This window comes from Labrus mixtus, chromosome 11 (genome assembly GCF_963584025.1).
Source record: "Labrus mixtus chromosome 11, fLabMix1.1, whole genome shotgun sequence".
Classification (NCBI taxonomy): domain Eukaryota; kingdom Metazoa; phylum Chordata; class Actinopteri; order Labriformes; family Labridae; genus Labrus; species Labrus mixtus.
This window is the reverse complement of record NC_083622.1, coordinates 16,548,983-16,569,601: the sequence shown is the minus strand read 5'-3', so window position 1 is coordinate 16,569,601 and position 20,619 is coordinate 16,548,983. Positions and strand designations below refer to the sequence as shown.

The 20,619-nt window shown below is 40.2% G+C and overlaps 2 protein-coding genes across 4 annotated transcripts in view; one reads left to right on the top strand and one right to left on the bottom strand.

Annotated features, from left to right (window-relative positions):
- Nucleotides 1-3,338, bottom strand: part of fam131bb (family with sequence similarity 131 member Bb) — a 31,975-nt gene extending 28,637 nt beyond the window's left edge. The window contains exon 1 of the mRNA XM_061049278.1: nt 3,256-3,338. Coding sequence (XP_060905261.1) covers nt 3,256-3,326 — 71 coding nt within the window. The 5' untranslated portion in view covers nt 3,327-3,338. The remainder of the gene's footprint in view (nt 1-3,255) is intronic.
- Nucleotides 3,339-5,149: 1,811 nt separating this feature from the next.
- Nucleotides 5,150-20,536, top strand: zyx (zyxin). Of its 3 annotated transcripts, none has more exons than XM_061049238.1 (10): nt 5,150-5,431; nt 12,585-12,820; nt 13,602-13,873; nt 14,662-14,757; nt 15,528-16,106; nt 16,328-16,472; nt 16,970-17,139; nt 17,616-17,794; nt 18,131-18,251; nt 18,331-20,536. In XM_061049238.1, the coding sequence occupies exons 2-10, from the start codon at nt 12,598-12,600 to the stop codon at nt 18,442-18,444; spliced, it is 1,899 nt and encodes a 632-aa protein (XP_060905221.1). In that variant the 5' UTR covers nt 5,150-5,431; nt 12,585-12,597; the 3' UTR covers nt 18,445-20,536. The 3 variants fall into 3 exon arrangements, with proteins under 3 accessions (XP_060905221.1, XP_060905224.1, XP_060905222.1); XM_061049241.1 differs by having other exon boundaries at nt 5,151-5,431; nt 16,331-16,472; XM_061049239.1 differs by lacking the exon at nt 5,150-5,431 and adding an exon at nt 5,890-6,143.
- The last annotated feature ends 83 nt before the right edge of the window (nt 20,537-20,619 follow it).

Genomic DNA, 20,619 nt, shown 5'->3' with positions numbered 1-20,619 from the left:
TTTGTTTTTTTTTGCATGAATGTAGGAGATAATATTGATCAACTGATCATCATCAGATAAAAAGAAAAAGAAACACAAAATAGAAAGGGGAAAGGGTAGTTTTAAAGTTATTTACAAGGTTATTCCTTCATATTCATTCATTCGTCTGTATCAAAGGTGAGTGGGTTTGATTTCTTAGACCAAAAATAAATCTTATTTTTATTCAACAAAAAAAATCTATAAAAGTTTTGATAATAAACTAAATCTTCTTGCATCCACAACTATAAACCGCCCATAACCTGATGGTTAGAGCATCTGAAAGAGAAGACTTTGCTGCATAGACTGAGTAATTAATTGATTAATTAACGTGGATACAATTATTTTATCTAAATAATCAATGTCAGTTAGATATAACGCATGCTTCATATGAATACTATATACTGTACTTTGACAATGTGATCTATGATAAGGACCGTCAGTGCACGACAAGGTCAACCACAGAGGGAAGAATTTCTTGACACTAATCTCGCTCATGATACATGGGCCATTCACAAAGAAGACTGCCTCTCAGCGCCTTTTGTCCCCTCCTTTCTAACTCTTACACTCTTACACACAGACACACAGACACACACACACACACACACACTGGTTTACACCTATTCTAACAAAGCATGTACCATGAGATGAAACCACCTTCTAACACACGACACAGACAACTTCTATTATGTTGCGTCAGTGCGTCTCTTGCTCTCTTATCTAGGGTGACGCTCCTGCTCTGAATTTAAATGCATCGGTACCTGTTTAATATTATCTCGGGGACCCACACTCACTTCATTCCTGTAATCAGTGACTTTCATGTACCTGTCACTATCTGTCTATCAGCTCCTGTCTGTTATGTAGGTTGCAGCTCAAGGATAATGAATACCAGCTTTGAAACCGTCTCGTTCAGGCACTCTAAAGATGTTCTGCACTGATGAGTAAAAACGCCTGTTTTCAAAGTCATTCTAAAGGTAGGCAACTGTCTTTCAACTAGGTCAGACCGGTTTTAAGATTCCAATTTTCCATCTCATATTGTCTTTACTACACCGCTGCCCACTGCTTTCAAAGTATCTTCATAATATGCTCGACTAACCCTACCTGTCGCCTGTGTGTATAACTACATGTCTTAAATAGAATCTGCACTGATGTGACACATCTGTCCTCCAGGAGTGACTAGGTTAAAAAAAAGAAGAAGAAGATGTATGTGTTGAGGAGGGATGTATCTATTAGCTAACCTGCATTCTGTATCAAGTGTGAAAGTGGGGGGAAATTTAAGTGGGAAAGGAAAGGTAAAGTGTGAAGAGGACTAACAGTGGGAGAAGAAAAGGCGAGTAAAGGGTGCAATAGGGAAGTCTCCATAGTAACCTAAAGGCTGTGTTAATGTGATTAACTTTGTTTAAGGCATCACAACATTTTGACCAGAGGTCCTCTTCAGATAAAAAATGATCACCTGAAGAAGACCTCTGGCCGAAACCATGTGATGATTTAAAACCTTTTTTTGGCATTAGAGCAACCTATCTTCTTCCTCAGTCTGCTGATTTTGCACTTCCCTGCACGTGATGTGCGTATAACTACCTCCTTTTTTTTAATTAACTTTGTTTAACCCAGTTGGAAACAGAGTTTGGGGGCATTAATAGTAAATGCTTTGGTCTGGCCGTTCACCATTTTCAGCTTGGATTCTCCTGCAGACATTTTTTTTTTGTCTGTGTTTGTGTTTGTGCACTCTGGTTTCTATACAAAGCAAAAGCTAGCGTACAGGGAGTTCCCAACTCTCTTTCATTATTTACAACCCTGTGTCCTTCTCTCCTGAAATTACCCTACATTCTCTCTCAGTCCAGCCCTCCTCGTCAAGACCCTCTCCAGTGATGCCCTGTTTATCCCCAGTGATGCTTTTGCGTTAAGCTTACTTCTCCTGTGTCCATCCTCCTCATCAAGCCTATCGCTCAGTATCTCTGGGTTTTCACTTCACACACCCTGCTGTCCTTTATCACATCTCTAGCTGATGTGGATTTGCTTGCTGATAAGAGATTCTTGGGCAATCTTCTGCCCTCGAGGCATTTTAGTCTGGCTGTGCAGTAGACATGCCACAGTAACATGTGTCAGTCTGACACCTGCTGGGGGAGCTGGAGAACTGCACACTAACACTGGCTTTGAATTAAAGCCAATTTGGCAGCAGAGAGAATTTTCCTCTGAGTGCTGAGTGATCAGACCTTGTTCCCTCACAAATATGCAGGTTCCCATCCCCTCTAAAGTATGGCTGGAATCTTTCCTTGATGGCTTAATGGTTTTGTTTGTGGGCACAGCTGTCTACCTAGCCCTTCCATTGCAGGCTTCACTGAGAGGAGAGGTGTGCATGCTACAACAACTTGCCTCACAACTTTTTACCATTACACCCCAAAGGCTACATAGAACAAAACCTAAAAAATGACGAGAACAGTGTTTTAGGTACTGAAAATAGAACTTTGTCCATAAGACAATTTGGCATTTATTGGTTATTAATTAATATTAAGGATTGTTTTAAAAATGAGTGTAATGTAATGTGTTGATACAGTGTATAGCAATGACACTTAAGTTTAACTCTGCTCTCTTTACAGTTCAATCATTATCTAAATAGGGAGAGTAGCATTCCTTTTACATAATATATATACAATATGTATATATATACTTCTCTATGTACTTCTTTGTTGCTTCTCTTTAATTCATTATATGTGTATTTATTTATTTGTGTTTTATTGTATGGAATTTGAAACGCTTGAAAATAAATTGTTTCGCAAAACTATTTCTGTGTCCAACATTTGATTAAAAAAAGGGAAAATAATGTTTTAATTGTGGCTCCATCTGAATAATTGCCTTTTTAAGGGTGTCATGAGAGCAAGAGACTGCCTCTGGACACATCAGAAATGATCCAAGACTTTCTTTGAGCACTGAGGAATACGGAGCAGTCACTCACTCATGAGCAGTGGGAGGTAGAAAAGCAGGCGTTAGAAGAAGGGGAAGGAACGAGGGGACATGAAAGTGCAGCACACTGAGGGTAGACTTAGAGTTGGAGAGATTGAGGGAGAAAAGCGGTGAAAACTGCATGATGAAAAAGGGAGAGGGAAAGAGAGAGAGGAAAAGAGAGAAATATAGCACCTTAAAGAGGGAGGGGGAGAGGGACCGTTCATTCCAAGGTTTGGCTGCATTCCAGGCTGTCTGGCTCTGATTCTGACAGCCTCCTGTTTTTTTTTTTTCATTTACCTCCAGACTGACTGGACCCCAAAGCTGCCTTCTCCCTGCCTGATGCAAACTTTCCAAACTCCAGGCATCATTGTGTCATCTGATGTTTGCAGCTGGCTGAAAAAAGGGCAGAAGAGGATAACACGTGTTAGTCCAGCTTCTTACAATCTTCACAAATATAACAGAAAACTAGCTCATGCATTGACTCCTTCTCCTTTATGTCACCTAAGTGTGTCTAGCAAGGACAGAATGAGCTTCTTTTTTTTTTCATCAGTACCAGAGTTGCAGTGGAAGTGGAAATTTGACACATTTTTCTTTCCTAGTAGAAGTAAGGAGAGACTGGAAAAATTCCTTTTGGGACAATAGGCTATCAAAGACCCCACTGACCACTCCCTGCAGTTCAGGGACATGAATCAGACAGGACAGGTTACACAACAGCTGCTGCAGAGGTTTGCATGTAGGAGAAACCTGCATATGGTTTCACAACCTGGTTTTAAGTGCAACTCTGCTGTGACTCAACCTAAAACTAGAGATATGATCCACTTTTTTCAGTTCAGTTCCGATTCCGATAGGTTACATATTTAGGCCTACCAATACCGATACCGATTCAGATTTTTATTATCATTCATAACTAATAGTACTTATAGTATAATAATAGTGTTATTGTTGGTATGATATGTAAGGCTACACAAAGCTGTAGTAAACCCAACATTGCATTGCATTATACTGGCTTTGCATACAAACAGGAAGCAGCAACAACTGTCGGGTTTTTGTTTCAAATCTTTTAAACTGAAGTGTAAGAGTTCTTCTTTTGATCTGAGCTGTTCCATCTCAGACATCGTCATGGAGACGATTTGTGGACACTTCTCAAAGTTCACTCTGAATGTCTTGAAAGACAGACTCTGCGATTTGAGAATGTTTCAAGGGCCCAACCATCTTTCTTCATCAGTGACGTGGATCGGCGCCGTCAGTCCGATATCCGATACGTAAATGACGTCAATATCTGACCTGAGAGCTGGAAAAGATTTTTCAACGACTAAATCATTTATCGACTCATCATAAATGCTTTAAACCCAAAACAAGCCTTTTGTAATGCAAAAGTGAGGTTTTATTCCTCAGAATGAATAAGTAGGCCTATGTCAAAATGAATAATACAAATGTTAAGAAAAATGTCACTTATTGTTCAAATAATGACATCTAGAAGTGTTATACGACTGAAGTGAGTGAACAAATAAAGGATGTGTATGTGAGAATAGAAGGACACTAAGTAATAGAGGCAGCCGATGTGCAGGATGGGAGGTGTCATTAAACATCAGTCCTAGGGCGATCACATGGTTACAGTCAGGATGAGCAAATAAAGCAAGCAGAGACAGGGAGCAATGAAATGTTTCCTCTCTGTAATCAGGTGTACTAGTCGTGTACAGAACAGCAGTCTGAGCCTTTGCATGTTTACTGTCTTTGTAAAATAAAACAAATAAAGATGTGGTGGCACACTTTGCAACAGTTTAGACACAATACCGCTGTTATGATCTGTTCCTCAGCTTTGCCTGTTGAGGCAAGCGATAAAAACAAGGTCAATCTTAACCCTACAGCTTAAGCTGAAAGAATATGCCTACTCCACAGCCCCGAGTCGTTTGAACAAACTTTCTTCAGCCTGCTGTATCTCCTTGTGTTTAAAACCCTGCAACACTTAAGTGTCTGTGTCTAATCAAGCCTCTGGCCCCATTATCTCTCCCTCCCTCTTGCTCCCTCATTCCCTCAGTCTGACCTTACAAGGAGAGGCTACAGGGTTGATGTCATTGATTGAAGAATGCTGCAAGAATCCAGAGAGAAAAAAGAGCGTGGAGGAGGAGGAGGAGGGGTTTTTACTGGACATTTTATGAACACACACACACACCGATTAACAAGAGAGAGAGAGAGAGAGAGAGAGAGAGAGAGAGGTGCTGTTTACATAGTAATACACAAGTCCTGAGCCAAAGTCAAACGAGAAAGAACTTGTTCGGAAGGATGGTGTCATTCCTTTTCCAGACTGAAAAGCACAGGGGGAGGGTCTAATAACTGGAGAGGGGAAGAGAGAAAGAGAAGTTACCATTACAGTCAACTCTTACTCAGCCTGGACCAAGAGAAAAAGAAGAACAAAAGGAAGAAGGGGGAAGAAAAGAAAAGGGGACATCCACATTACAGCTGCATTAACAGGGTAAGTTACTGTAAGCCTTCTTGTTTTAAATCAGTAGCCTACACTAGTTGACAAATCTAATTTATTTTTGGGTGGTATTAAATGTTACCTAATAAGGTTAAGTATCGAGATAGCACAGATGTGGTGATTACTCACTGAGAGGGGGGAACTAGTCTACATCTGTGTAATGTGTCAAGGCTAATTATGTCATATGGTAGTGGTTTAAAGCACATACAAATCTATCTGAAAAGTGCCTCTCCATGGGTGTTGTCCAGTGTGTTGGTACTCTGGTTGAGTGTTCGTAAAATTACAATTAAAAAAAAAAACCCTCACCGACCATACTGGAGTCTGCTACTCCAGCTGATGTGTACCGACGATAAGGAATTATCTAGTATGCGGAAGCTCATACAGGAAGTCCAGCTGAAAAAAAAGTTTACCCAGCTAGCCAGCTTAGCAACGCAGCTGTGACTTAAGCGTGTAGAAAGAAAGTAGAAAGAAAAAAAAAACATTTAACTCGGATACAGCATAGTTAAGAGAGGTCGTCATGGTTGCCATATGAGGTAAGACGACAAAAAAAACGGGGCGGCGTTTGCGGGAGATACCGGAGCGTGTAACATTGTTAGGGGTGTGTACGCGCGAAGCTAACATCGCCGTGTTAGTGGTTCACTTTATCGTGGATCACACTGGACAGGGGACAGCTTGTAGGTGACTGGACAGTCTTCATTCAATTACAGTAAGTATCTTATGTTTCTGAGCTGAGGCACGCCGAAATATGAAGCTAAATAGTAACGCGATTCAACTTGGCGTACGAAAAGCTAACCTTATCGAAAGTCATTGAACGCTTCATTCAGTTACATGAAGACACATGTTGTTTACGTGAAGGCACATGTTGTTTACGCGAAGGCACATGTTGTTTACATGAAGGCACATATTGTTTACATGATCGAGCTCTAAAGCACTAAAGCTAACTAATGTTTTCAACGCCTAGCTTTAGCCTAAACCCTTAGTCTACCCGTGGTATTCTGCTTATTGGCGAAGAAGGCTTGTGTCTAATTGTAGATGCACTTTGTTTATTTGTTATGTTTGTGACTGCTCACCATCACCCATGGCTGTCACCTGTCAAAGCATAGATTACCTAGCTAGCCCTCACTGATCAAAAGGGGTGCCAAAGTGGGTGGAGCACCAAGGTAGGGTACCTTTCGCTTCCTGATAGTATACCTACTTACATATTAAGACAGGACCGTGTGAATAGAAATCTGTTTTACTGGTGTGTTGTGGTCTGTAAGTGTGGCCCTTTCAAACGTCTTCATGATTGAATGGCCCATTAACCCATTTACCCAGTTTTGTCTCATGTCATGTATGAAAGGATGCTAAGAGATCTGACACTGTGCACTAATAAGGGATGCTTGGTGCATACATGACAATTATGGCAATTTAAGACCAGCGTTTTTCTCCAATTTGAAGAATGTGAAAACACTGTTATTACAAGTGTTTGTGCCTTGCTTCTCCGATATGCCTTTCATCAGCTAGATAGAAGGGGAGCCTCAACCCAAGGCTACAGTTAGCTGTGTTTAGGAATATCTTGTAGAATAAAGCTCTGGCTCTGGTTAGCCTGGGGTTAGTGTGGTGCTTCTGTTAGAAAAGACTGGGATTAGTCACTGACGCCTCTCTTAGCTGGTTAGGCAAATTGAAATCTGTGACTGAGGATGATGATCTACAAATGGCTGTATGCTACCCTTAATGACTGGGGTGAGGAGGAATCCTCCCTAATTGTAGCCTCCACGAGTCAAGTCAAACAAGCTATTTCGAGGCATCTCTTTGCCCCACATCACTGCATGTCTAGCTCTTTGATTTGGTCTCTGACTGTCTTGTGACTCTAGTTTGGCTCATATCATGCTACTATATGTCAAGCAGATTTGGTTGTTTGGTTGAGAGTTTGAAACAGAGCCCGTTGGCTGATGTTATTACCGATTTGAATGTTGGCTGAATAAATCTAATAACTGTAGTCTGAGAGAGAGCTGGTGCTCAATGCATGTCCACTGACCTGTAAGATTGGGTTGTTTGTTCCCGCATTAGTGACCCCCGGCCTAGACACGCTTTCCCAGAAACTGGGTGTGCTATTAACATCAGAACAATAGAGAGTTTCATCAACAACACACTGGTTACTGATCCAATGACTGGCCAAACATGGAGGAAGTACAGTCAGGATTTTTGCTCTCTTAAGGTTATTTGGAAAATGAAAATATCTTTATTCTTTTTTTTTATTGTTTTAATTATATTTGTACTTCAAATAGATATTAAGCGGGCAAATAAATAACCAGCTCATTACTGACTTGAAACCTTTACCAGTGTTTTTTTTTTTTCTGTTTTATTAGGACAACTTCCACCCCAAAAACGGTTTACTAAATTCATGTGATCATAGTTGTGCTTGGAAAATAATACATAGAAATTTAGGACAAAAACAAAGGTTGTTGTTCAGTGAGACACACACCATGCTGTTTTACTTCCATCTGACCTTATAAAAAATAGTGGTAGAGTATATAAACCTTGTTTAGTTCCACCATAACCACAAAGTAATGAACCACTGCTGAGTTAAGCAGTTTTCCTTTGAAAAGTGTTGTGAAGTCCTATTCATCAGTTCCAGCATTTCATAGTCTGTGCCCTCTGTGGAAAGTGTGTGTTTTTATGAAACTTCAACACTTAGAAAAACACAAATGGCAATGGAAAGTGTGCCACATGAATAGCTTAGCTTTTTATCTCCTCATTGGAGGAAATGTGTCTCAGGTTCATGGTCATGCTAGTTTTTATATCCCTCTAGTTTGATTACTTTCACCTTCTGTCCTGTGCACAAACTCTGGTACTAAGCAAACCAGGGTTTGTACACTCATTTTTCTTAGTTGCAAACAATGTCTATGTGGAACTTGTAAAAGCGCTGCACAGAAAAGTATGGGTTTATTCTAGGCCTGTATCTAAAGCTACACCATGTCATCCATCAAAACTATAAAGTAGAAAATGATTAGCTGCAGCCCAGAGTGATGTCACTGAGTTCATGTGGTGGGTGAGAGATGAATGATGAGAAGTGAAGGAAAGCATAAAAAATAAAGATTGAGAATTGTTTTGATCTTCCACAAAACACACGTCTATACATCAGAAAGAGAGTCAGAGCTTAATACAAGTACTAAATCCTCACTTATGGAGTAAAACAAGACAAAGAGGGAAGCAGAGAAATGCATAGAAAGAAAGGCTAAATGCAGTGAGAAAGAAAAAGAAAAAAAAGCACAAAAAGGTGATGTCATTGAGTTGAAGTGCCAAAAAGTACCTCAGCTGAGGGTCTCTCATCGCAAGGATCAGGTTTCAGGATAAATTTGCTGTAGGACCTCTGAAGCTGAGTGGAGAGCTGATCTCATCGTATGAAATCCCTCAGGACCGTATCAAGGAACAGATGGAACCTGATCACAATTTATCATCTCTGTTGAATAATTGAGAGGACTATTGCATATTGTCCCTTCTGAAACAATGTACCTTAAGTACTTAAATGAAATGTCTAAATCACAGTTGTACCCATCCTTGTCACGTACTCCTTTTAGAAAGCCTCAGTTTAGGCCCTCCGTTAATATTCAGACTTCAAACCTTATTGAAAGACATGAGCTGTATCCTGACAGTAACCTGTCAGTCTGTTACTCCATTTATCATGAAGGAGGCCTGAACACTGGTTTTATGATTGGCCAACTTTTTGCCAAGACAACTCGTATTATTTTCTTTCCTTCTCTTGTTATTTTATTTTTCTATTGGTGCAAAGTGATCCCCCAAAATGCCTGCAGAAAGTTTGCAGCCAGAGCAGTTGGCACCTCCTTTAGAGCTGCACCATTCTTTCCTTTATTGATGCATGCAGCAGTTTTCTGAATTATTTAAGTGGGACAAGTGAAGCAGAGCTTTTTCTGTAGGCTGATATTTTCTTTTTTGGAGCTCAGTGACATGGGAGAGGTAATCTTATGCTATTACATGTTTTTTTTTCTACTAATGGTTTGATCGATAATGTTGTTGCTGTTAGATGTGTTGCTTAAGTGTATTTTCATCCATTCAATTTTGATTCTTGGGGTCATGATTTTAATCAAAATAGAGTTTTCGATTCAAAACGATTGCTGATACACGATACATTTACAATTTGTTTCAAGGGGGAGGGGGGCTTATTTTAGGATCTACTCCAAGTTGCTGTGGACTATTATTTGAAAGTGTCTTATTATTATTTGACATTAAAAAGCTCAATAAATTGTGTTCAAAATAATGCACAATAATGTCAATACACAGAGGAGAACATAAAAAGCAAATATGCTTCACTTTACTACTTCAATACTCTAAGATCGGTAAAGATCTGCCAGCCAATTCTGAACAGGCGATTCTGAATGTATTGCTTTGCTGCTCATCAGATGCTGAGCGATAGCTTATGTTAGCAGCAGCACGGCTGACAAGCCAGAACAACACACCCCATGCTGCATCAGTGAACCAAGGAAGGTGGAGAGTCTGCATGAAAGAAAATGCCAGCAGCGGCTTTCTGGTCCTCAAACTGGTTGCTGGTGAAAATGTACTTAGATCTAAGAAAAAAAAAACGCTTTTTGGACATTTTGAATCTATTCAAAATATTAGGAATTGAATGTGATTCTGATGTGAATTAATTTTATTCTGCACCACTATGTCTTATCTAATGACATAATGAAACATTTATAGTGTAACATCCATGCATATAAATCAATCAGATAACTATTGACACAATTTGACTACCGGTAATTGTCATGTCTTTGTATGGATACAATTCTGTATAGCCATAAACTTAAATATCTGTGACTCATGATTGATGACTTTGACTTTCCAGTGACTCACGAAATCAGTTGATGTGTTCACATGCAATAGAACTTGGCCTTGAACATATATGGTTAAAAGGGCTTAACGCCAGTGCTCTTGATATGAAGGAAACTGACACAAAAAGCAGAAGTGAAAAAGTTGCACTTCCAGTCATCGGAGAAGCTGGTTACGTGATAAACACCACAGATATTTTCATGAGCTCAAAGGGTTTCTGTCCTGTCAGAACTTGATGTGCTGCCTGTTTGTCCCAACAAAGAGGAACAAGTTTGAAACCCTTACGCTTTCCAATGTAGAAAAGATTTTATCATAAACTATGATGGGGCTTTAACATCTTTTTTTAAAGGTTTTTGAGCTTTCTTTTAGTCATTTACTTTTTTAGTGATTTTGTCCAAGTCCAGCTGACAGCTACTCAGTATTTTCTTTCTTTGGATGTGTGACTTTAAAAGGCAAAGACACAAGACTACTCATAGTTGATTTCAAAGACACACAATAAGTACACCTCTACAGTTGTTTGATATTTTGGGTCTAGTTTCCATATTGGGTTCTGTATTAGTGATTTATAAACAGTTCCCTTTTACTGAGAGGAAACCTTGGCAACACGATTAACATACAACATTTTTATTCCCATTTGCTGGGACAGACAACATTACAGTTCAGTCAGTAAAGCTCGTTGGAGGAAATGAACAGAACGTTAATCCTTGTATTGTAACTGAGACGTTGCTGGAGGAATATCTGTTTTGTACCCTTCATTAGGAAGTAGAGGATGTTTTATTTTAACAGCAAAGAGAGACTAACAGCATACTGTTTGTTCACTGGAAAAAGTTATTTCAATTTATCTTCATAAATATACCAGCTGCATCACATTCACTTCCAGGCTATACGTTGTGGTTGCATAGTATCTACGTGTATCTTCATGATGTTAAAGACTGTATTTCAAACACTGGTGTGTAATATCTGCTATATCTGTTATATAATATAAGTTATACTGATATTATTAGGATTTTAGCAACTATTTCAAAGCTTCTAGGTAGGTTAGTTTGTTAAACAGCAAGGAAGTGTCATTTAGAGTAAATGTTTGTGTGTTGGCGGAGTGGATCAGTAGTGCATGCGTGCACAACCCAGTTTTTGAGAAAAGGTCATGTTTTAGGCCAGTGGCCTTCAGGGAAATGTGTTCAGACTTCAGACTCTGCCAAGAATCTCCATAGAGAACATCAACGTTTGTGTAACCACAAGCATGTGTGAGGTAAATATTTGAGCTCACCCTCTTTTTGACGTACCTCGCATGAAAGTGCTATGATAGCTGCCCCCCCCCCATTCACAAAGTCCTTCTATGGAAAGGACTTGCTATCATCTTGTTTTTACGTCCCCGTAAACAGCCATGTGTTATACATCTTGTAAATTGTCTCTGGCATCTTGGAGTGCCACTGTGTCTGCTCTGTCAGCTCTGTATACATGGCCTGAGGACATTTTCACACACTTTTTCTTTCATTCCACTGTAGACCGTTTGCCAATGCTTTTGTATTAAAGGAGCAACACTGGATTTGTTGGTTGCCTGCTGGTTGTTTTCTTTTTTTTAAGGCTATTTCACACTAACTACATTTTAAGACACACTGAAGCGACAATAAACTCAACTTTTAATGAGTTTACAAAGACTTAAGGAGTCTTGGCAGCTGTGTTCCACTATTAAATGTACAATATGAAATCTACAGTGCGCTGTCTTGGAAGTTTAAAATAAGTCAGTAATAACAGGAAATGGTCAGCAATAAAAAAACAGATTGAATCAATCAAACTTTAGGAAGTTTACTTTTGTATTTTGAATTCTTCCAGGAGCTGTCTTACTATTTTTATTTGTTGGTAGCTGCTGTATCCTTTTTGCAGTGCACTGAAAGACAACTATCCATCAACAACACTATCAAACATTGTAATTTATTATCATGTATAGTTTGAATGTGATAAGTAAAGCTTTTCAGTGTAAATGACCTTAACTGATACTCTGGTTACAATTAGTGTGTAGTTGGATCAAACCAAAGTGTTTTACTGATGTGTCATCACAACTGATTCTCCAGCAAAAGAGCCGACATGCTAACACTGCCAAGGAATGCGATCCCTTTGACATTAGTCAGCTGATGAATGTTTGTTTCAATGCATTGGGTGTAAGAGCTAGTCTCCTGGGTCTGGAGCTGTTTGAACACCACTACAACCTGTTTTATACAGTTTGTTACACAGCAGGTACTCTTGTAAAGATAAATGTGATCCTGTGCTGTGTCTAACTGGTGTGCTTGATGTTTCTTTTTTTGTGTTCTTTCATCCACAGATAAACAATCAAAATGGAAGACTCAAGCAGCAGCAAGCCTTTCATGGTGACGTCCTCGATAAACTTCAAAGTCACCACTCCATCCTTTTACAACCAGCCAAAAAAGTTTGCCTCTGTGGCACCACCACGGCCTAAAAGTCTGACCCCACCCTCAGCTCCATCACCAACACCAGTTGGCACAGGTGTGATTGGTCGAGTAGGAGATCTGCCACCGCCGCCGCCTTCGCTCTGTGATGGTATTTGCATTATTTATGCTATTTGCTGAACCATTTTGTGACTATAGCTTTAGTTTTATCCACCCAGCCCTCCCAGATCCCAAGTCCTGCTGCTTTAAAGCCTGAGCATGCACAGCTTCAGATATATCAGTTGGAATAATCAATGGTTTTCACATCCCAGCTGTCATTGGGCGAGATGCGGGGTTCACCCTGGACTTGTCACCAGTAAATCAAAGGATTGACATACATAGACAAACAACCATTCACACTCACAGCCACACCTACTTACAACTAAGAGTCACCTATTAATCCAGCGCACATGTCTTTGTACTGTGGTAGGAAGTAGGAGCACCTTGAGGGAACCCATGCATGCTTGGGGAGAACATGCAAACTCCACCGAGAAATGCCTTGTCCGATGGATAGCTGAACCCGGAACCTGTGCAGCAACAATGTACACATAATATAGAAAGTCATGGATAGGCATATCCACATCTTGCACACAGGACTTGCTCTACTCTTTTACTCCCATTTTCAATAGACACATATATGGTCAGAAGCTGTCAATGCAACATCTTCAGGTCATTAAGTAAATCACAAACTGCTCAAGTTTCCCCCAGTTTTTGTTGCTTTTTACTCTTATTGTAGGGTTTGTTTGTTTTCCAGTCAACTTGTGATGTCAAAGCACTCAGTATAACTGTTTAATGGCTGACCAATAATTTAATCAGATGACTAGAACAAGCTGATTGTCAAGAAACCATGAAGTTATCACTTTTAACCAATCAACCCTCCTCATTTCTGTTAGAATTTCCGCCCCCTCCCCCTCCACCACTGGATGATGAGTTACCAGCCCCTCCCCCTGAATGCCAAACCGTACCCTCTTCCTCTGATGCCTTCCCTCCTGCCTTCCCCGCTCCACCTTCAGTAGCTGATGACCTTCCTCTCCCAGCTCCCCCCGAAGAGAGTGCCTGTCCACCCACCTCTCCCTCTCCCCCTCCGCCCCCACCCCCACCCCCACCCCCTCCACCTGCACCTGCTTCCAGTACCAGTGCTCCCAATCCTGCTGTCAACCCACAGGTAAGTTACAATGGTTTCATTACAAAATTAGGCTAATAGTTGCTTTGCCTGTCTGCATGTCTCTTTGTTACGCTGTATTTAACTGTTTAATCAGTTTAATTTGATAATCAGTCGGGACACTGGAGGCCATTGTTGTGGGATCATAGTGTGTCCATGGAGAGTTGGCAGGAAATACTGTCTTTAGAGATTTTCAAATGAATGCAATGGTCTGGGGCAAATTACCCAGTTTCGTGCTTCGAACAGGATTGGATTCATTAATGTAACTGAAATAGTTTTAGACATGCATCTAAAGGTTTATTATAAATATATTCACTTAAGGACTATACTGATTGCAGCTTGTTTGACAAGCAAGCAACAATGTAAAATAAAATCACAGACATTGTAAGCCACTGCGAAAAAGTAAAATGTTAAAAATAATGGCTGGAAAATGATGCAAATAACAATGTTCTCCATGTTTGAATGACCAAAGAGCTTATACTAAATGCCTCCCAGTGAAAATGTAATAATTGAACAGTCAGTATTATCTTTAATCCAATTGGGAAAATAAATAATTATTTATTTTCATCATAAATTAATTTGTTAGGTTTGTTAGTACGATTAAGTCCCTCAGACTTTACTCCCCAACATAAGTAACTGTGCAAGTCCAACTTAAAGTCTCTATCACACATACAGAGCTGTGAATAGTCATCATCACATCATCCACCTTCATCATCTTTTGCTTGTTTGTTATTTCTTTGTGTAAATAGTTGTGCTTTAAATGACAATTTCCACCTCCCTTCTTTTGCCAGAGACTGATGGAGAAGCAGACGAGCTTTGATAGACAGCTGGACTCTCTAACCGACTTATTGTCTGAGATGGAGACCAGGGGACCTTTCAACCCCAAGGTACAAAGCACAGTGAAATGCACTTTTAAGAACAAATATAAGACATTTGGAAAACAGACAGATATACAAGCTGGCAAAAAGACAAGAAGAGAAAAGACAGCGGGCTTTGACTCAGGAATCCTCACTGTAGAAAACGAGTAAGAGCCACATAGAGAGAGGATTGAAAAAAAAAAGGACAAGGTAGGTATGGCAGGGGAAATAGTTTAGATAGATGCCAGTTTGATTTAGTCTCTTTGTTCATCTGTTCAGGTTGAAAGCCCACTGATAAGGGAAGTGCACATACAGCACAAGAGAAAGAGAAAACAAAAAGTGAGGTAGCTGGTGATTCACACTGTGAGAGGAGACGCTTTGAGTGAAAGAGAGAGTGATGCACACCGAATAGAGCAGAGAGCATGAGAGTGTGATTAAGCCAAAGTGTGCTGCCAGAGAACCAGTGAGAGGGCCATAAATGGAGAGCATAATCCAACTGGGAGGAACTGGATCAGGGCAGAATAATGTTGGCTCAAAACAACAAAATAAATGTCAGGAAGATGAAGCACATCTGATAAGTTCACAAACAGTGGAGAACTTTGAGGTTTACTTTGAATTAAAACAAGTCATTCGATATGATAAAAGAGTGGGTTTGTAGCATCTTGGTGTGCTTCATGCTAGATATTAAGCTCCCTCTGTTCAATCATCATGTTTGGTTAATGGGCGGTTTATGATGCTCAAACAATCTGAATGTGTGTATAGTCTCTAAAGATAATTTATTGTTGATGTTTTAATTGCAGTTACCAAGCCAGTATTCTTCAGCACCAGCACCCAAGCCTTCAGCTCCTCCCCCAACTGCTCCTAAACCAGTTCTCTCCTTCCTCCCACCCCCTGAAATGGGAGACCGCCCGCCTCCAGCACCCTGGGCAGAAGAACTGAAAGCCAGAACGAACCGACAAGCCAATCACAACTCTGGACCAAACGCCGCTGCTCAGACGTTCGCCAAGGCCCCGGCCGTGGCTCCCAAGTCTGGTTTCGGAGGGAGGCTGACGACATCTTCGGCCTCTCTGGCACAAAAACTGAACCAGAACCTGAACCAGTCCACAACCCCAGTCACTGGTACACCAAGACCAGCACCTCCCTCTGCCACCAGCTCTTTCCCTCCAGTTCCCACAGCTCCGCCGGCTGCACCTCCTGCTCAACCAAACAATATGGCGGCTGCTCCGGCCTTGAATCAAATAAAGAGTTCTCCTTTTGTTGGTCAGGTGAATGCGAACCAAAACCATCCTGCAGCTGTGCCTCCTCCTGCTCAGCCCAAGACAATAGTATCTCCCCCCTCCTCTTTTAGCCAGCCGATGAAAACTCCTCCTTCATCAACAGTATGTGTATTCAGCTTCATTTGAGTTACTTTAAGAGCTTTTTGCATTGAATGTTCAGAAGAAAAACAAAGTGTATACATATGCTCTAGATGAAACATTGCAGAATCATGCATTTATGGACATGTCCCAAGAGTGTGTGCTCTGTAAGGCATGTTGTTTGGAACTGTGTTAATAATGTATATGTATGTACTTATGGCTCTGTGTGTGTTTGTCTGTCCAAGCAGCCCTCACCGCCTGGACCAATTGCTATCCCCGGTGGAGGTGTTCCTCTGAACATGAGGGAAGTGGAGGAGCTAGAGAGAATGACAAAGGACTTCATAAAAGACATGGACACACATGCACCCGTCATCACCTCCCCTCCCACAGGTTCATACACACACACAAAAGCAGAGCAATGATGTAATATTCATGATAAAACAAGAAAGAAAAGGCTTGATCAAAGGTTTTTATTGCTGCCTGAAAAATATTCATGATTAGATGCTAAATATTCTCATTGTTCATTCTTATATTCTTCAGTTTAGGTCTTTCAGGTTCTTTTTTTATTCCTGCTGTGGGTTTTTTTTTAACTGCAGAGGTTCAATATCTATCAATCTTGTAGAAATTAAAGCTACTGTAAGTGTGCCAAGTGTCCTCTAAATGTTGCATATACTGTGTCTGTTCATCTGAGTTTATCCATAAGGGTTTAGATCTATGTTACTGACTTCACATCATTTTCATCATTAATAATGAATTACACTGTAGTGCACACAAGCAAAGTTCAATAGGAAGATTTGATGCTATTAATGAATAATCTGTTGTTTACTTTTTCAACTTTCTTTTTCCGTGTCTTCCTCCTCAACTCCCTCTCCCTTTAACCGCTAAAGAGGTCTGTGGGAAATGTGGCGAAGCTCTATCTCGAACACAGCCAGCAGTCAGAGCCATGGATAAACTCTTCCACTCCAACTGCTTCTGTTGCATGAGCTGTCATCGCCCCCTGCAGGGCATGCAGTTCTATGACAGGGATGGAGCACCTCAGTGTGAGGACTGCTATGTGGTGAGGAGATACACACAGATTGTTTCAGAGTTGACATTCATATAAAATATACACTTAAGTGTATGTTTATTCAAATCTTTTATCTTAAGTTAAGTCATTGCATGACCATACTAAATACCATAAGCCCACACACACACACACACACACACACACACACACACACACACACACGCACACACACACGCACGATCACTGGATTGCCCTTCATCATTTTTAGCACACAACCCCCATTTCAAAAGGTTTATGTGTTTAATTTCATTTCTTTAATCAAAAGCTAGCTAAACTGCACACCTCAGTCCACACACTGTTGAATAACCACCAACAGTGAGAAGTGTTCAGTGCATAATATTTGAATGTGTAGAAAGTGCTGAACAAGATCCACACAGCTAATAAAGCATCCCCCAGTGTGCATTCAGGTTGTTAAGTACTTTCATATCTCCATCTCAGTTACATGTTATGTTCATTCTGCTCATCAGAGTTCCCTGGCGGTGTGTTCCCGATGTGGGGAGAAGATAACTGACCGTGTGCTGAAGGCGGTGGGCCAGTGTTTCCACGCCCACTGTTTCCGCTGCAGCACCTGCTCCTGTGTACTAGAGGGGGCGCCCTTCATAACTGATGACAACAATAACCCTTATTGTGTCCAGGATTACCACAGGTAGCTACTGGGTGGAAAAGTCTCATTGATAATCCGAAACAAATATTACATCTATTTATTTTTACTGGAGGGATTAGTTTCCACACTTCTTCCACACTTGATTTGGAGGAACTAAAACTTGTTTCTCCATCTGAAGCTGATAATTTGATGATCTGTGCATACAAATTGGGTTTTAAAAAGTTGACAAATCCTAACGATCACTCGTTGACAGGCACATTTAATTAACTTTTCTGGAATACTTTACTTTTTGAGCTTCTTGACTGTCAGGGTAGCTGCTAGGTAGAAAGTATCAGAAGGCCATTGGCTAACATCCATCTTTCTACCTGTGTGTCCTAGGCGTTTCTCCCCTCTGTGTGTGAGCTGTAATGAACCCATCATTCCAGCACCAGGTAGCGAGGAGACAGTGAGAGTGGTGGCTCTCGACAAGAACTTTCACCTAAAGTGTTACCGCTGTGAGGTAAGAGAAGAAAGACAAAGACAGCGTTTGAGCAAATTATATGTATCAGGTAGTTAACACGTGTATTTTTGCTCTGCAGGATTGCGCTCGTCCTCTCTCCATAGAGGCAGATGAAAATGGCTGCTACCCACTGGATGGTAAGATCCTGTGTATGAAGTGCCATACCCAGCGAGCCAAGCAAGCAGCAAAGTGATTGGCTGATGCAGCATGTCACAGATTAACTATGAACCAAATCTAAAAGCACAGGATTCATTTAGCTGCCGTTTTGCCTTTGCAACAGGGCTTTATTCAGTATATGTGTGCAGGCGTGAGGGTGAATGTGCTGTGTGAAAAGATTTGTTTGCATGCAGATTCAGTGTAGTATTCCCCTGTCTCTGTTCACTTCAGTGCAGAAGTAATGTACTGCATTGAAATCAACTCCACTCAACTTTTACTCCAAGTCCCTCTCTCTCTTATCCCTCATCCAGCCCTCTTTGTGTAATAGAACGTAGTTTTTGTGCCAATTCCATGTTTACGCTAAAATTTAGAGCAAAACTTGCACACATACAGTTTGTTCAAAAGAACAGTCTGGTGAATATAAAGTTGCCTTTTTTTTATCTCCTCAATATTTTTTGTAGCAACAAAACTGATATTGATCTCAAAACATTCACTGAATGGTCTCTGTGAGCATTGTGACTACACTGAGACAGATAGTTACCACAGGGAGACGAGTACCAGGGACCTACAATTTGAGCATTTTGCAGATTAACCACTCTGGTTGGCTGTAAGTAGAAAATATCTCAGAACTTTGGCAGTTGTTGTGCCTGCAAGCATGGTAGCAGCTATGATGCATTCTTAGCAAAAAAAAGTGCTTCATGTCAGCCAATCTGCTCAGATAGCTATTTTAAGTAATCTATGGCTATATGTTGACTGCAAACATGAAGAAAACAGTGAATGTTGCTCCAAGTTGAATCGTGATGTGAATCTGTGTATTTACAGGCATGCCTTGATGTATGTCTCGTTTCTCTCTTATTTGATCAAACATGCTGTATAAGGGCACGATGAGAACAAAAGTCGGTCGTTTTCTTCTCAAAAGTAGTGTAGAGATGATTAAACATTGTATTTTTAGATGCATGCTTTTTGGATGCACACATTGTGAACAAAAACTGAGCACAGCGCCTTCCAGGGAACCTTACATTTAAAAAAGGTGAAGTTATAAATGTCAGCTGCATGGCTGAAAACAGGACCTAATATGTGATCATTGCACACTTCCCTAGTGAAATAAAAAATATCGTTTAGGTGTCACTTTGACTCTGTAGCTCCCGCACATGATCAATTCAGTTTAAGTAAAAACCTTCTCAAGACATCAATGCATCTTTTGATATGCATTTTCTTGAAATCTTGCTTTAAATTGAATAATTACAGGACCTGTTTTTCATTAAGTATTAAGGTTATGTTTCTACAAGTACTAAAATAACCTCTCCCTATTGTAGGATCAGTAGTTATTAGTTCTGAATTTTAGATAACGGATGTTAACACATAGTGACCAAACATTAGAAAGCTGTTTGTAAGATCGTTAATGTTACAGTAAAATTGGATTCAGTGTTGTGTAAATCATGTTTTTATCACAGTATCTGTTTGAGCCTACTTTTTTCTTCCTCATCTAGTCTCATTTTACAGTAAATACCACTATTCTTTCCACTATTCATCTTTTGTACTCAAGCCTGTCCATATCTGTTTTATACTATTATATTCTCTTACTGTACTGTATTTCATGATGATACCTACATTTATTTGGTCTCGTGTTTAACCTAGATTTTGTCTTCTCCTCTGTTGTATTCCATTGTTCCTTTTGAATTGAGCCTGGTTTGCAGCCACACAAATTCATTCCATAATAACAAACAGTTGTAACTTGTGCTTACATTGAGCCTGGTGTAGTATAACACCAGAAAGACTTCAATGGCAATAGTTACTCAGCATTGCATGCTAGCTGTGTAGGTAATGGCATTTCCTGTAATATTAAGTGTTTTGTTTGCACCAACTTCTCCACCTTAATGGCCCTGCCTTTGACATCACTCTGTGATCTTATGACAATGCCTTCACACTTAAGTGGCGTTTTGTTGTGCGATATTTCCCATTGTATTACACGCAGTTGCCTTGTCTTTTCATGTAACTTTTTAAAAATATAAAATTTCTGTTTGATATGTGTGAATGTGTATATGTTTAAAAACTTTACTTAGCCTAAGCCCTTCCCCTTTGGCTGTATCAAAAGATAAACAAATAAATAAAATACCAAATACAAACCATTTTGTCTAGTTTGTCAACTGTCTGCTGAACAACTGAATAGTTCTGGACACCTACAATACACAGAACATTATATCCCTTATAA